The sequence below is a fragment of the Abramis brama genome (genome assembly GCF_963993115.1).
Source record: "Abramis brama genome assembly, chromosome: 6".
In the NCBI taxonomy this organism is placed as follows: domain Eukaryota; kingdom Metazoa; phylum Chordata; class Actinopteri; order Cypriniformes; family Leuciscidae; genus Abramis; species Abramis brama.
Window position 1 is genome coordinate 28,630,776 of NC_139968.1, and position 18,603 is coordinate 28,649,378.

An 18,603-nucleotide genomic window follows, 5' to 3' on the forward strand; every position below is an offset into this window, starting at 1 on the left:
AGTTTTTTCGACTAACCTTTAGATGGCAGTATTCTATCCCTAACACATAGAGCAATGCCCAAAAACCATTTAGATTGAATTAATATCATCATTTAAGTGATTTTTTCTTTAAAAAATCATTTTTCATGAGCCAATTTATGGCCTAGTTATGTAATTGTGCAGTAAATAGGTAAAAAACTTCAAAATTTCCACAAAAACACAGCATAAATGTATAGTTGAGAAGTAAATAAAAAAAATGATATATAGTTTTCCATATAAAAATGTATATTTCCTTATGCAATCGCTCTTTAAAAGTTTGGGGTCAAAATGACCCCAAACACCTTAAGTGTTATCCTTTTCGAACAATGATTAAGGGCTAGAGTTACACATCCCGCTGCCATTTCAGGGCTTGAATTTCGGTGCGGGAATGTGGGGATTGCGCATAATTTAAACCATTCCCGCAAGGTTAGCTTTTATAGTGCGCGAAATTCCCGCACAAATATATTCGCTTCATCTCAGAACAAATTATTAAAAAATAATTAAATAATGAAAAAAATGTCAAACTGTCTTTTATTTTCGAATTTAATTCCTCAATCAGCGCTGGACCGGCATTTTCTGTCTTCCGCTGAGCCCTGGCCGTAGAAAGATCATATGTTTCACGCTGTCAATGCAGTGGTCTGCGTGGTCTGCGTTGCGCTGATCTTATTCAAACTATCGAGTGTAGGTGCAGCATTCTAACATTGAGTCATAATGAGCTGTTTGTGAAGAAATTATCCGCTTCCAAATTATGTCATTTTAATCACGAAATTTAAACATTAAAAAACAATTTGCTCTTTATGGTGTGCGAGTGATAGAGCGTGGCAGCAACGAACCAACTGATCAGCTTGCAGCGTAACAACATTGAATGCTCGGCCGAACAGCTGATCATAGCTGTACAGGGCGCCTTATTATTTTTCATCTCCATAAATATATCTAGTAGTAAAGCTAATGCAAGGGCTAGAAATCAATTAATCTTTTGCTGATACTTCCTTTTCATCATGGAGAGCGCAGTTCATGGTTGCATAGCAACGACAGACGCCACGTGAGAGCAAGCGCTTGTGGAAAGGAGACAGCGGCGCGCCCATGCTTTCCACTTGTTTTTACACATCTAAGGTGTGTTCCATTCGACAGGGTCCATACGCAGTGTTCACTGCTCCCCTACTCCCTGAGCATGGTATATCAGTTGAAGTGGACTTCACTTACAATAACCGCTCATTTGAAACACCCTGAAAACAAACGTCATCAAAGAAAGTCAACAACGGGGTCGCGCAGATTATGATATAACATAAATATATATAGGACTACTATTTAAATTTGTATTATTATATTATATATTTACAATTATATTGCACTATTTTACAACTACCTAAAATAAAATCACTTTACTTCACAAACTAGCTAAGCTGGCTGCATTCACTGAGGTCAGTTATAATCATTAAAAATAGTATTAGGGCTGGGGGAATTAACGCGTTAATCTTTGCGATTAATTTGAAATGTTTAACGCGTTAAAAAAAAAATAACGCAATTAACGCAGCACTTTTTTTTTTTTTTTTGCCTCGTTTTAATGATTTTCTGTTGCGGCTGCTATTGAAAAGACCGAAATATGCCGTCCCGCCTCTCCATGTTCGGCAATTAGGTTTCATTCTCGCGCAGCTTTCATGAGCGAGTCTTTTCCGCTCCGTGTGTGCGCCGCGCTGTGTTCCGTGTGTGTGTGTGTGTCGGCGCGCTCTGTCGTTAACGGCCCAGCGGCGCGCTCTCCGTTCCGTGTATGTGTGTGTGTCACGTGTGTGTGTGTGTGTGTGTGTGTCGGCGGCTCTGTCGTCAACGGCCCAAACGCTTCAATCATGTACAGAGCACTGGAAAAGTAAAGTCCACTCAAATAACGTGAAATTTATCAGTAGACTTCTGTTTGCTGAGCTGGTATAGCCATGCTGGGCAGCAATGGTAAAATTACCTGCTCTGATTACATGCTCTGGTAATAATAGCTTTGTAGGACTATATTTTATTTAGATAATTAGTTAAAATAATAATAATAATAATAATAATAATAATCTGTTAAATTGATTATGTTGATTGATTATTGAAAAAGAAAAATATATTGATTGATGTTTAATATTTTAATATAGGGCTATTTTCTGTTCCTTTTTTTCCCTGTGTTGTTTAATTAGGTGATTCTAAGTTAAAAGGAATAGTTCACTTTAAAATTAAAATTCTGTCATCACTCACCCTCATGTTGTTTCAAACCTGTATGAATTTATTTCTTCTGCTGAACACAAAGGAAGATATTTAGAAGAATGTCAGTAATCAGACAGTTTCTGGGTCCCATTGTCTTCCATAGTAGGAAAAATATATACTATGGAAGTCAATGGTACCAGAAACTGTCTGGTTACTGACATTCTTCTAAATATGTCCCTTTGTGTTCAGCAGAAGAAAGATATTCATACAGGTTTGAAACACCATGAGGGTGAGTGATGACAGAATTTTCATTTTAAAGTGAACTATTCCTTTAAATATTGATGATTACAAGCTTGGGGGAAACGCAATTAATTGCAATTAATTACAGAAATTGTGCAATTAATTAGTTAATTTTTTTTAATCGATTCCCAGCCCTAAATAGTATATGTAATATTCACAACAATAACCGTTAAAAATACTGTCATTTGTATAACAATGGCGAAATGTATGAATACTTACACACATACATAAACTCCTCCATCGTTAATTATGACCGTTCTGACCAAGCGTGCCGCACAAGCCCTGAAAAGTGAAGCCAAAACGTCTCGATCGCCCCCCCCCCGGAGACTGGTCCTAGTATAGGTCATAAGTCCCGCCTCCCCGTGTTATTCAACGGGACGTGAGACCAACTAAACAATTAAATTACACTTCAAATATCTTTTTTCCAAAGGTGGTTTCTTTCATTTGCTGTCGTTTTTATCACGCTGATGTAAGTTCAAGTGTCTGTTTCAAAAATAAGTTGTTTTTTAGTTAGTTACGCGATGCGGTGGTGTAACATCATGATTGACAGCTGTGATTGACAGGTTCTCTGAGCGAAGTAGTCATTGAAGCACCAACGGACATTTTTTTCAGGATCTTCAGAGGACTGAGGAGATTGTATTTACTTTATTTTAACAAGCCTCTTGTCGTACTGCAATCAGTTTTTAAAAAAGTATGCAGAATGCACTCTCTCTGCGAGAGTGAGGGTGGAGCGTTTATTTCGTGGCTTTACTTCCTGCTCACTACTGCGCAGGTCTGGTCCCGAGATCGCTACTGCGCAGAGTCAAGTTCCAATATGTCAGCACCATATCGGGACATTGGCGGCTTCAGTTCTCATCAATGGAAGAGAGCGAAGGGGCGTCGTCCATATTTTTTTACAGTCTATGGTTCTGACTGGTGATGACGTGGTGCACGAAATGACAGTTGGGTGATCATCGCTCTCCACTTCCTGTGAAGTGATGTATCGATGTTCCCTTATTCCCTATGCCGTGCGCAGTGCCCTTCGAACTGAACATGTTCGCTCCCTTCGGATTGGAATCTCACTTAAGATGGCGGAATACCCTGTGAAGTCCACTTCGCAGTCCACTTACGGTCAAATGGAACGCACCTCTAGAGCGACGTTGTTGATTGTTTGAGCATGTGACTGCGCGTTTCTCCTTGTTTTCTATTGTTATGCGCAGCATATTTCCCGCGCGCACAAACACAGCCACAGACAATGAATTGTTTGTTCGGTTAGCGAAGAAGAGAATGATGTATTTTGTATAAAGTTTTTATTTTATTGATATTAACTGTTTTGAGAACTGGAAATGCACAATTCATGCATACAAATCTGTAGATATTAATAAATGAAGATGATTAAATTAGACCGATGCATCAAAAGTTATCCCCCCCCCCCCCATGTGACCCATGTAAGCAGGGAATTCCCTCCCAGTTTAAAAAACGAAATTCAGGCTCTGCATTTATTAAGACAAACCTATTTAAAATGAATGCAGTCTATAAACTGACTTGGCAGCTCTGTGAAATGTAATACAACAGTGCCACTTACTGTCTAAATCAAAAATCCTTCTAGTAACTTTTGTGAGGCTTGGTCCAAGGATCATGTACGTCCAGTTTCGTGAAGTTCGGACCAAATTTGTGACCTGTGAAAATTTAGTTTAGCTTTCTGTTCAATCCAATATGGCGGACGAACGACATGGACTCGTGATGTCATCTTCGCGAGTAACCTACACCGGTACTGACCGGGCGTTTTAAAGTTGGAACGGTGTCTCTGTCTCAAAGGGCCTAGGCGCAGGAGCTGGCCAAAATTTATCTCCCGGGAATAATAATAAGAAGAAGAAGAAGAAAACTTAAGAAGAACAATAAGTGTGCTGCTTTCAGCAAGCACACTTAAGTAGAAGGAAGAGATGGTCGGTTAACGAGCAGCTTTAACTGAGGCGCTACAGCGATCTGTCATGACACATTAAAGAGCCACAAAACCCTATTTATTGTTTCAATTTCTTAAAGGAGCTGTATGTAGTTTTCAGCGACCTCTAGCGGTGATGTTTCAGATTGCAACCAATAAGTTTACAAGCGCGTGCTCTTACGCGTGCTCGAGTTTATGAGCGAGCACTGTGGGTACCGGCTAGACTGAGACGCAACACACAAAGCATCCCACAACATGCTGGAAACTCAGGTAAACTCCCACTGCAACGTTACAATAATAGGCTACTTTTATCAGCTTGACGTTGAACTAATGCTCCATGCTCGTAATGTTACCATGATAAGTATGGAACCCTATCAACCGTGCCGAATTTTGCCACTGCAAGCACTACTTCACATTTTCTTCAGGAGATGTACATTCTAGGTTTGTAGATAAGGTTTCTCCATGATTCAAATGCCCTGCCGATGTTGATCCCTGTTTTTTACCCGAAGTTTTTACTCGAAGTTCATCCCATTCACGTCTGGCCTTACGAGCTTCAGCAGAAAAAAACTTTTTGTTTTTGTTTTTTTATCAATATGTGGAGTTTGTGTTGGAGTCGGTGTTTTGCTAGGCGCAGGTCGTTTCTTAGTGTTATCAGACATGTCATAAGTTGCATAAGTCATAAGTCCATGTCGTAAGTTGCAGTGTCGTCGCTGTTGAGTGCAAAGTCAGTAGGCTAGACGAGGCGAGAGGCTCGGGAGCGCGCATGCAGGTGACGTCACTAGCAGTAAATACGACCCGGGACCTTCACATAAAAATAAGAATACTTGCTTTCAGAGGTAATAGCAAAACCCGCAAAGTGGATAATTTTAATGTGAGATTACAACCCATTCACACACAGGCAATAAAAAAAGGATTCGTTTTGGTAAAAAAAGCTACATACAGCACCTTTAAAAAAAAAAAAAAAAAAAATTGAAAGTTGAGACTTTGTTTAATATCAAGAGTAACCTGCTCTGTCCTGTTTGTCAGCGTGTTGTCAGTGTCCTCTTTGCTCCACAATGTATTTTTCACTGCGTGAGAACATGGTGTACATTAACTAAAGGGGGCGGGTTTTTGCGAACGGTCAGCTGCACACTGTGCAATTAACAGTATTTCATACATTATTTTGTACACAAATTTTGTGAAGTATATCTAAAACCAGTTATAACTTTTGTCTGTTGTGTCACAACTTACCTCAGTATCTCCAATTTACACTTTACACTCTTTAGTCCAGTGCAGAGCTGCTTCACTCCTGAATCCTGCAGATTATTATTGTGCATGTTCAGAGCTTTTAGACTGTTATCTGATCCAAGAACTTTAGCCAGAGTTAAACAGCTTTTGTCTGTTAAATTACAATCATTTAGCCTACAAAAAAAAAAAAAAAAAAAAAAACAGAACACATAATAAGATTGAATACAATTTATTTTCTAAATACAAATATTAAATATATTTTTCATTTATTATTTTTAAATTAATAGTAAATATAATATTGAGTAATTACTCACCCTAATGTTGTTCCAACCCCGTAAGACTTCAAAACACAAATTAAGATATTTTGATGAAATCTGAGAGCTGGCTCACCCCTTCATAGGCTGCAAGGTAATTTAATCTGCCAGCCCAGAAAAGTTAGTAAAGACATCGTTAAAATAGTCCAAGTGACTACAGTGGTTCAACATAAAGTTGACGAGAATACTATTTGTGCACAAAAAAACCCCCAAAATAACAACTTTATTCAACTATTCATTTTCTTCTGTGTGGGCCTCTGACATGAGTTCACGAGAGAACCACGATGCATGCACGATAACTGAGAAGATGACGCAGATGGGTCTCAATGTAGTGTTTAAAATTGTTCTAAAATGTGCATTTCCTGGATGTCCGAATCTTGAGAAACCAATGAGAAAACGTAAAAGTGCCTTACCAATGCAGCAAAATGAATGTCTTACCTTTCACACTTTCCCATCAAATGATCATGAGCATCATCTTCTCAGTTCTCGTTTTTTATTTTATTTATTTTTTTGTGCACAAAAAGTATTCTCGTCGCTTGATAAACTTAAGGTTAAGCCAGTGTAGTCACTTGGACTATTTTAATGATGTCTTTACTTACTTTTCTGGGTTGGCAGATGAAATTACCTTGCAGCCTATGAAGGAGTGAGCCAGCTCTCAGATTTCATCAAACATATCTTGATTTGTGTTCCGAAGATGAACGGAAATCTTACGGGGTTGGAGTAATTGCTGACAGAATTTTCATTTTTGGGTGAACTAACCCTTTAAGTTTATATCATAAATAATGGTCAAATATCGAAGCTGGAGTCTAACATCTTTCTAATGATACACAGGTTGTGTCGATGGAGTAAAAGTGTGATGTTTGAACATGCAGTGAATGTAAACAACAATAATCTGGGGCCGCCGGCAATGTGGTGCAGGTTAAGGAGTTAGAGTTGATCATCTTACAAGTATCTTTAGGTGGAGAATCTGGGGATTCTGTAGCAGAAGTTCAGAGAACGGCATACTAGAATAACAATAACTATGGACCAATGTGTTGTTTAATTTTCAGAATTTAATATGTATAATATAACATGCTGTTATATTATTATATTATAATTAATATATATAATATAACAGGCTGCTGTCCCGAGAATTTTAGGTTTATTTCGCTCCCCCCAACCCGAAATAAACCTAAAATTCTCGGGACAGCAGCATGTGTCCAAATTTTAATCTTAACCGTTCTATTTCATCAGAAACGATCTGTAAACAGGGCTTTAAGTGTAAAATACCGAACTTGTCCTTTAACCCAATGTATTTTCAGGTTATTTTATTTATTTATTTATTTATTGTTAGGCAGCCCAGACAGATGCTACAAGATTTTGTTGAATTAAACGCCAGACACAGTTTATTATGTAACCAAAATTCCAATAAAGAACAAAAAATAAAAAATAAGGATTTCTTGCATAATGTGGGACTTTTAATTATATACAAGCCCAAAATACTTTGGAACACTTATTTTTGAAATGTCTATGTTTTACTACTTCTCGCTGTTCATTTAATCACATTAAATTTAATCACATTAAGCTGTATTATGACTTGATAATAATGATAATTGATAATACAATGATAAATTTAGCTGCAAGCAGCAATTAAGAGGCCAATCACAACAGAGGCAAAATCAAAGAGCTAAGGAGTTGTCTTTAATTACACATCAAATGTCTTTAATTACTCATTAAAGACATGTGTTGATACAGCATTTTACTGCAAAATTCTAAATGGCTAATGCCTAAAATGGCCAACATAGGAAAATTGGGTACAGTTTGATTTGGTATGTCGCACCGAATCTTATGATTATTGGCCAAACTGTTCAAAATTTATATCTCTTAAGGTGGTGCTGTGCTAAAACTGCTCATGTACCCTCAGGTCATGTTTGGTATAACACATACTAAGTTTGGTCTGAATACTCTGAAGCATTGTGGAGATATAGCCTCAAATCCATTTATTGAGCTATATAAATAAACGTGCCTTGCCTTGATGATCTCAGCCAATTTTGGTGAAAATCATACAAACCATCTATGATGAGTTTGAAAACATAGATTTTTTGGGGGAAATTCTAAATGGTGGGGAAAAATTATGATGGAAAAAGGGTACAATTTATTCGATTCAATTTGAATAAATTCAATTAAATTCGACACAATTCGCTAGAATTTTCTTCTTCTAGCCCTTAAGGTTCAAATAGATGATTGGAAATTTGGCCTGTTGGTGGTGCTAGATGGTTTGAGTTAGAGACTCCAAATTTGCCGTTTAATTTTGAAACTGTCCTCTATCTGTGTGCCAAATTTCATAACTTTCCTGCAAGCGGTTATATGGGCTGTCATAGACTTCAAGAGCCGAAGCAGCAGAAACAGAAGAAGAACAAGAAGCAGAAGAAGAAAACTAACAGATACAATAGGTGCCTTAAATGACTTACAGAGCTCTTTTGGAGTTTTTGACTACTTCTGATAGTCTAAAGAAACACTCGTCTGACTTCTTGAATTTCTGGAGCTCAAACTCCTCCTGTTCTTCCTCTGATGTCAACAACACAAAGGCCAAAGCAGACCACTGGGCAGGTGAAAGGTCACCAGAGGAGAGACTTCCCTTGCTAAGTTGGGTTTGAATCTCTTTCACCAGACTTTGATCATTCAGTTCATTCAGACAGTAGAACAGATTGATGGATCTCTCTGGAGAAAGATTGTCTTCAAATTTCTGCTTGATGTACTCAACTATTTCCTTTTTGATCTGGTCATTTCTATCTTGCTGTTTCAACAGACCTCGCAAAAGAAGTCGACTTGAATGGAGTGACAAACCAAGGAGGAAGCGAAGGAAAAGGTCCAGGTGTCCATTATCACTCTCGAGCGCCTTGTCCACTGCAGTCTTGAGCAAATCAATCATGGTTTCATTTTTGTTTTCCTGTTCTGCAGACTCAAGAACAAACACACTTTTCTTGTTGAGGTCTAGAAACAGATGTGCATAAAGGCCTGCAATAAACTCTTGAATGCTCAAGTGAACAAAGCAGAAAGTGGTACCAAGAATGATCCCTGTTTCCTCCTTAAAGATCTGGGTACACATGCTTGAATACACTGATGCTTTAGAGACATCAATACCACAGTCTTCAAGGTCTGTGTCATAGAAGATTAGGTTGTTTCTTTCCAGCTGATGAAATGCCAGTTTCCCCAGTGAAAGGATGGCATCTTTATCCCAGGAAACATCTGGTGAGTATTCTCCATCATACTTTCGTCTGCTCTGCTGGATCTGAAAGCGGAGAAAGTGTGTATACATGTGTGTCAGGGTCTTGGGAGTGTCTTCAGTATTTGATTCCTGCAGTGTTTTGGAGGCATCATCAGACTGATTGTTTTTCACATTTCTTTTTTCCTCCAAAATGTTCTGGAGAACAGTGGCTGAAATCCAGCAGAAGACTGGGATGTGGCACATGATAAAGAGACTCTTTGATTTTTTAACATGAGCAATGATTTCATTGGCCAAATCCTCATCTGTGAATCTTCTTTTGAAGTACTCTTCCTTTTGTGCATCATTGAATCCTTGTACTTCTGTCACACGGTTGATACAGTCAGGAGGAATCTTACTGGCAGCTGCTGGTCTGGTGGTGATCCAGATGAGAGCAGAAGGAAACAGATTTCCCTTGATGAGGTTTGTCAGGAGAACATCCAGAGAGTTTGGTGACGATACATCACGCCACGTCTCATTACCATCAAAGTTTAGAGGAAGTCGGCATTCATCCAATCCATCAAGGATGAACAGGACTTTAAATTTATCATTTCTTGCCAGGTTCAGTCCTTTTATCTCTGGGAAAAACTGACTTATAAGGCTCATCAAACTTTGTTTTTCTTTCTCCTTTAAGTTCATCTCTCGAAATGCAAGAGGAAATATGAAAGTAATATCCTGATTTTCTTTTCCTTCAGCCCAATCTACAATAAACTTCTGCACAGAAATGGATTTTCCGATGCCAGCGACTCCTTTTGTCAGTACAGTTCTGATCTCCTTGTCTTGTTCAGGTGCTTCAAACAAATGTGTGCATTCAACCTGTGTCTCTTGTGATTCAGAATGCCTGGATACAGCCTCAATCTGTCTGACCTCATGTTCAGTATTGACCTGTTCTCTACCACCCTGAGTGATATAGAGATCTGTGTAGATGCTATTCAGAAGCTTGGAGTCACCTTGCTTTGCAATTCCTTGAGATACAGATTGATGCTTCTTCTTCAGGTTTAATTTTAGTGGTCGCTGATGAATGAGGACCAGCTCATCTAACACACAAACAGGAACAAAAACATTTAGAGATGCATAATTTTCTCTCCTACATTTATAAGTGTTAATCTGACAGATGTTCATGAGTCTCTTACCTTCTAGAGTATCAGCAGCTTCATCTTGCTTCATATGTCTCAGGTAGTAGAGTGTGATATCAAGAGCTGCTTCTTTGATATTGCGCATGTCCTCTATAAAGTCCTGCACAAAGTACTGTGTGTTCTCTCTTTTTAATATTTTCTTAAACTTTTCCAGTTCATTCTTCAGGAAGCTGATAATTTTCATCTCAAGTTTCTGAAAACAAACCGAGAAAAAATAAAGGACAGAAAAAAAAAAAATCCAACATTCACATTTAAATACCGTTTAAAATATAAAGATTTTACATGTAATACAAATTACAGGCAAGCAAAATGCAATCATGTTTCTACTGTAAGTATTGACAGTATTTACCATCGGCAAAGTAATGGTGGTGAATACAAAAATACAGATATACCAAGAACCTGTTGTGGATCAAATCCAATAAAATACACAATTTTACATTTGTTCAATAATCTATTTGTTTGTTATAATATAATTTTTAAGCATTTATGAATTTAGTCACCTGGAAGATCGGATGGAGATTTTCTCTGAAATTCTTGCGGTTGAGGTTATTCTTGATGTCTGAGTGTGGATTCTCACATTGAATCCTGGTAGCAAAACAATTGTGAATTTAATCCATGTTATGTAGAGCCAAACTCAATGTGCAAAACTTTTTAGTGAAAACTTAAAGCATTCAAATAATTAAAATAATTACACTTTAATAAAACTAAAATAAATAATTTAAATTATTATTATTCAGTGTCATTTTCTTGTTTTTATTTTATAAATCCATTTACAAATAATATAAAAAATATATTGAATTTTATTCATAATACATTAGATGCCATGACTTCTTATATTTTTAAGGGGACTGTTTTAAGAATACCATCTCCCCACCACTACATGTCCCACACCACTATTTTCTAAGGTCGATATTGTCCCCACCACTTTTGAAACAACTCACGGCACGAATGTACCAATACAAATAAAAAAAAACATCTCCAGTTAACTAGCAGAGCATTCATTTCGTTCGTTTTTTAAATAAGAGGCGATCTAGCGCTGAAATGTGTTGTTTTTTAAATCAACTGATCAAAGTGCGCTTTGCCGCTGTGATCAGTGGCGCGGATACTATGTTTGTTTCTGGCTCGCGCACAGTCTTCACTCGGACGTGCGCGAGAGACTCTCTATTCGTTCCGGTGAAATTAGAAAACAAAATGCACACGAAGTGTCCCTGCCTGATATACAACCACTGAAAAACATAATCGGTTTTGATGAGAAAAAAAAAAAAAAAACTGTATGAGTGCGGATTAGAACACAGAACCTCTGACACGCTTGGCAAAAGTTCTACCCCTTGACCACTTAAATACACACTTAAACTAGACGGATCAACATATAATAGGCCATAACAGCCACTTAAACCCAATCAATGTACTATTTAAATCGATAGCTGGACATCGTAATGTTATTGTACATCTGTTTTATGATTAAGCATTGTGTTATGGAATCCATGTATGGAATCAAATGAAGCAATTATCTGCTGGATCTGATCAGTGGACAATCGTTTGGAACACACCTACAGGTGCTGGTCATATAATTAGAATATCATCAAAAAGTTGATTTATTTCAAGAATTCAACTTAACCCTTTGATGCACAACATGGGTCTAAAAAGACCCGACTGAGTTTTCATTTTCTATATCTTTGCAAGAAATTAATTTCATCATTCAGTATTACAGGTATTCCTCAATTAACTTGTTTTAGATCATTAAAAATCCTAATTGAAATTTTTCATTTCTTACTTTTTGAATAAAAATCGTTTTTGTATCGCAACCCTTCTAATGCGCAACATGGGTCTAAAAAGACCCGTATTCATTTCTTATGTTATTTCAGTAATGGCTGAGTGTTTCTTTGCTGAATCTTTAAAATATATGTATTTTATCATTTGTTATTCCAGGTATTCATTAAATATCTTGTTTTTGATTTCCACAAATCATTATGTTTATGTTTCCTTTCTTACTTTATAAACAAAAACCGTTTTTGTATTTCTACATTTTTTTACATACATGGGTCTAAAAAGACCCACATTCATTTCCTATGTTATTTCAGTAATGGCTGAGTGTTTCTTTGCTGAATCTTTAAAATATATAGGCTATATTATCATTTGTTATTCCAGGTATTCATTAAATATCTTGTTTTTGATTTCCACAAATCATTATGTTAATGTTTCCTTTCTTACTTTATAAACAAACAGTTTTTTTTTATTTCTACATCAATTTTACATACATAGGTCAAAAATGACCCATATAGAAACCTTTGATATTTGCACATTTTTGCAAGTAGGAACATTTACTGCAGAATACTATTCACCTGCCACACATTTCACAACTCAACACAGCTGCTTTTGTATATTTGATGCAAATCTTATTTTATTTTAACCACAGAAAATATTTTATATTTTGTAAAATATGGACATAATATTTGAATATTAGGCTATGGTTACCTTGACCTTGTAATCCTAGTGAGAAATTACTTGTGAGAAGGAGAAACATGTCCAATACTATTAGCTAGCTAGCTGGTGACATATTCTAGCTAGCTAATGTTAGTTACACAAAAAAAAAAAAGATTGTATTTTAAAGCTTATTTACATGTAGAAGGCCTAACAGTTCATAATCCTTCATATGCTGAAATGATTCAATGTTTTAAGAGTTTAGGGTTCTTTTTTCTCGCCTTTTTGATTTTCGAACTGTACATGTCATCCAATTACACATATTGTCAAGACACCCTCAACAGGTAAATTATTTATTTCTTAATATCTTTTTAATCTTTGTAAATCTTTTTTAAACTTTCAAGTTGTTAGTGGTTTCCTGCTAGTCATTACCTTTTTTTAGTTTACATTTAAGTGTGAGCAGCTCTCTTCAGTTAAGGACACTTTTCTCTACTCCACTAAGTAGGCTAACAGAGAAATATAATGTATGTCACACACACACACAAAAAAAAACTATTAAATTCCCATGACTTTATATCCCTTTTTTCTTTTAACATTGTAAAGGGCTCACATACTGTCCATTTATGCTAATTTTGGCCTTCAAAAGCGTAATTTCTTTTTACATACACAAATAGAAGAGACACACTGAAACTGTAAAGAAACTAATATTAATATATATCTTAGCTGTCTGAGCGAAACCTATGTAAGCACTAAGATGGCAATTGGAGATGCCACTGTACCAGTGTAATTTTATTTTGTTTGTTGTATTTTCTTTTATTTGATCACATTCACCACCACAATTCAATACAGTTACACAGTTCAATTTCAGTGTTATCAGTTATCTGTGATATGTGAATGCTATGTAAGACAAAGTGGCAAATAAACATTTCAAGTGTTAAATGTGTTGTCTAAATGACTGCTAAAATGATTAATTTGACAAAATGTTGTCTTTATTCTTTTGTTTTATCATGCTTGATAAGTAAATTTGATATAGTAACACAAAACCTAGAAAAAATTAAAATAATAATTTTTGGTAATTGAAAACAATAAATTTTTAATATTTATAAATCATGGAATTTATAGATCATGGAATATTAAATGCTTAAATAAATTGATCTCAAAAGATGAAAATAAAAAAAAAAGTCCAGCCATGCATGAAATAACATAGGAAATGAATACGGGTCTTTTTAGACCCATGTTGTGCATTAGAAGGGGGTTCCATAGCTTGCGCATCAAAGGGTTAACAGGTGAAACTAATATATTATATAGACTCATTACATGCAAAGTGAGATATTTCAAGCCTTTATTTGTTATAATTTTGATGATTATGGCTTACAGCTTATGAAACCCACGAAATCAAAATCCCAGAAAATTAGAATATTACATGAAATCACACAGTAATTACACAGTAATCCCATGGTCATTGAACCAGGTTTTGGTTATTTTGGCAGTGTGGGCAGCTGCAAATCCTGCTGGAAAATGAAGGAAGCATGAAATTCTCTGAAAATGTCCTGGTAGACGGCTGCGTTGACTCTGGATTTAATAAAGCACAGTGGACCAAAGTCCTCTTTTCTGATGAGAACAAATTTTGAATCTCATTTGGAAACCAAGGTCCCAGAGTCTGGAGGACGAATGGAGAGGCACACAATCCAAGATGCTTGAAGTCCAGTGTGAAGTTTCCACAGTCTGTGTTGGTTTGGGGAGCCATGTCATCGGCTGGTGTTGGTCCACTGTGTTTTCTGAGGTCCAAGGTCAACGCAGCCGTCTACCAGGAAGTTTTAGAGCACTTCACGCTTCCTGCTGCTGACCAACTTTATGGAGATGCAGATTTCATTTTCCAACAGGACTTGGCGCCTGCACACAGTGCCAAAGCTACCAGTACCTGGTTTAAGGACCATGGTATCCCTGTTCTTAATTGGCCAGCAAACTTGCCTGACCTTAACCCTATAGGAAATCTATGGGGTATTGTGAAGAGGAAGATGCGATTCACCAGACCCAACAATGCAGAAGATCTGAAGGCCACTATCAGAGCAACCTGGGCTCTCACAACACCTGAGCAGTGCCACAGACTGATCGACTCCATGCCACTCTGCATTGCTGCAGTAATTCAGGCAAAAAGAGCCCCAACTAAGTATTGAGTGCTGTACATGCTCATACTTTTCATGTTCATACTTTTCAGTTGGCCAGCATTTCTAGAAATCCTTTTTTTGTATTGGTCTTAAGTAACATTCTAATTTTCTGAGATACTGAATTTGGGATTTTCATTAGTTGTCAGTTATAATGATCAAAATTAAAAGAAATAAACATTTGAAATATATCTGTCTGTGTGTAATGAATGAATATAATATACAAGTTTCACTTTTTGAATGGAATTACTGAAATAAATCAACTTTTTCATGATATTCTAATTATATGACCAGCACCTGTATTTCTGCATACATATTTGACCTCTAAGCATATAGTTTCCCTGCTAATTGTAAACAAATACAGCATTCTTGCACATGGTCCTGACAAAAAGGATATGTAATGCAAGATCATCAGCATTACCACTGGCTTTTTATTTCTAGTGGGGGTAATTGTTACTTTGCACGTTACGATGCATGTAAGCACAAACATAATTTTATCTCAACAAAAACATTACACTTTAATGTTATCAAGCACAATAGACTTTGAAAGTGAAGCAGAAATTTCATCTGCAATAAGAAAATGAATAAAAGCTTTTTATGTATTCCTCTTGAACCCGAAAACTCAAATGTATGATCTTATTGCATGGTGTTGAATTTAACTTTCAAACATTGTGATTCATATTTCAAATGTGATTCATATTTTTATAGTTATATGGGTCACTGCATAGGGTCAATTTGCTTCAATAGGCATATCATATTTCAAAAACCAGACATATTTTGGCTTATATAGACTCTGGAAAAATGTATTATGTATATATGTATTATGTATTACATATGTCATGCATTATTTTTGCAAAGTAGATCCATTTATATAGTAAAAAGTAAACTGTGGTCTCTTGTGTTCCCACCTGTTGAGAAAAAAAGTTGCCATTTCGACATCACTCTTCAATCCCTTCTGTGATTTTAGAGTTTCCCACCGTACAAATTCTGCACCGATATTTACTGTGGCCTTCTGTCCTTTGTAACTAAATCACACATAAAAAGAAGAAAATGAACAGGTTCACAGTTGTCTTTATCATTTGGTCAAACATCATTAAATCATATTCCTACTGTCACAATGTATGTATGTATGTATGTATTACATATATCATGCATTACAGTTTGGCAAAGTAGATCCATTTATATATAGTAAAAAGTAAACTGTGGTCTCTTGTGTTCCCACCTGTTGAGAAAAAAAGTTGCCATTTCGACATCACTCTTCAATCCCTTCTGTGATTTTAGAGTTTCCCACCGTGCAAATTCTGCACCAATATTTACTGTGGTCTTCTGTCCATTGTAACTAAAATCACACACAAAAAGAAGAAATTTTTACAGGTTCACAGTTGTCTTTATCATTTGGTCAAACATCATTAAATCATACTCCTACTGTCACGGTCGCTGGTTGCAGCACACAGGAAAGTTGTCAGGATCTAAATGCAGCAGCTTCTTTTTATTAAACTTATTAAATGAATTCAAAACTTTACAAAACAATTGGAGAATCTCTGGAACAGGAACAGAACAACCAACATATGTAATGACTAGGACAAAGAACTGAATGAAACCCAGTGCTTAAATACACACCAAACAAAAGGAAATTAAGTTTCATTAGAAGAAACACATGAAATACCTTTTGGTAAACAATGGTTGTTTCTCGCTGAAGTTCGGTCCATCACCTTTCGAACGGACACTATTCATAGAGACAGTTCTGGACAAAAGTGAGCCTGATCTAATGATACAAACAGCAGAAAAAACACATTCAAAGTCGCAAGTTTGTTTAATGTCGCAAATGGTACTTACTGTGTAAATGCAGAATAGACTTACCATTACTATGTATTTACAAATGTATTTATGTTTGATTGCCTATTCTGTATTTCCATGTTGAATGTACAAGTCCTAGTGGCTAACAGGGTTTATATCCTTAACTAAAACTAAAACTATTACAAATAGTTCTGATATTTGAAATAAATCTTAATTAAAAAATTATACATAAATATTAGTTGAAAAACTTTAAATTAGAAAAATTAGAAATGTTGCTTTGTCAATAAACTGAAATAAGTTGAAGTAGAAGCACTAAAATTACTGGAAACAAATAAAAAAACAGGGAACAAAAACTAAACTAGAATTTAAACTGAAATACAAAATAAATTAAACCTAAAAAGCATAAAAAACTGACAAAAGCACATAACAAAATTACAAAAACTTGATGAGAAATGTAAAAATAATATCATAATAATATAGAAACATAATAATATTTTGAAATGCAAAGGCTGATTATGTGCAGCTTGTCATTGATGTGTACGGCTCTGTAAACGCTGCTCCATCTGAAAGCACTGTGAGTTTGAGTCACTTGTAATATGCATTTGAAAAAGCAACAGGCATCAAACATCTTTCTAAACATGAGAAGGATTAATAAACCTCTTGTCCAACAAAAGACAACATTTAATAACATGCATTTTACTCAAAACTCACTTCATAATAACAGTTGAGCATCCTTCTGTGAGATGATGTGGATTCTTACACAGAATAAGGCAATTGTGTGTTTGCTAAATCAATCAATCTTCTGTTTATTCAGCTACAGAGATATGGATTTCCTGGAATGATGTGCGTTATCGTACTTTGTCGGCGGGGCATATTTGGCGTGTCTGTGTGAGACACCCTCTGGCTTTCAGATGAAGCTGCATTTACTACCGATCAGCCGTGCTGCACTGACAAGCTGCGCATAAAATAATCGCAGCCTTTTCCAAATTGCGTGCGGATTCACTGCGATTAATTGTGCAGCCCTAACTTATTTCTAATCTTTTATTTATTTCTAAAATACTAGAAAAAGTTGTGTCCGCTCAATTGTGCTCTTTTTTACAAAATATGTATGAAAAATTTCAGTCTGGATTCAGGCACATAACACGGAAACTGCACTTGTCAAAATTACAAATGACTTACTTCTAGCTTCTGACCAAGGCTGTATCTAATTTTTTTACTTGATCTCAGTGCTGCATTCGACACTATAGAGAATAAAATACTCTTAGATCGACTACAAAATTATACTGGTATTCAGGGACAGGAATTAAGGTGGTTTAGATTGTACCTATCAGGCCGTTACCATTTTGTCTATTTAAACGGGGAAAAATCTAAGATAATGTCAGTAAATTATGGAGTACCACAAGGATAGGTGTTAGGCCCTCTGCTATTCTCAATATACAGTAGTCAACATTTGAAGTGGATCAAAAACTAGTTGTATATGAATTTTGAACAATACCCGTTCTTGTCTTAGGACAACTTTGATGACCTTTTTTGATCCACTTCAAACGTTGATTACTGTATACAAGTTGCCACTTGGTAATATTATAAGAAAACATGGAATTTGTTTTCACTTTTAGGCTGATGATAACAGATGAAATCTCTAAATTATCTAAGTTGACAGTGTGTTAAATATATAAAATATTGGATGACCTGCAATTTTCAATTAAATTTAGCTAAGACTGAGATATTACTTATTGGACCAAAAACCTGTACACAGAATCTCTTAGAATACAATTTGCATCTAGAAGGATGTATTGTAACTTCATCATCTACAGTTAAAGACCTAGGTGTTATATTAGACAGCAACTTGTCTTTTGAAAATCATATTTTATATGTTACAAAAACA

General features: G+C 35.9%; 1 protein-coding gene across 1 annotated transcript in view; it reads right to left on the reverse strand.

Annotated features, from left to right (window-relative positions):
• Window positions 1-18,603, reverse strand: part of LOC311085889 (NACHT, LRR and PYD domains-containing protein 3-like) — a gene marked incomplete at both ends in the record, with an annotated part of 38,833 nt that overhangs the window by 10,150 nt on the left and 10,080 nt on the right. The window contains 4 exons of the mRNA XM_084118509.1: window positions 5,645-5,815; window positions 8,406-10,236; window positions 10,333-10,528; window positions 10,836-10,920. Of these exons, the coding sequence (XP_083974635.1) occupies window positions 5,645-5,815; window positions 8,406-10,236; window positions 10,333-10,528; window positions 10,836-10,920 (2,283 nt within the window). The remainder of the gene's footprint in view (window positions 1-5,644; window positions 5,816-8,405; window positions 10,237-10,332; window positions 10,529-10,835; window positions 10,921-18,603) is intronic.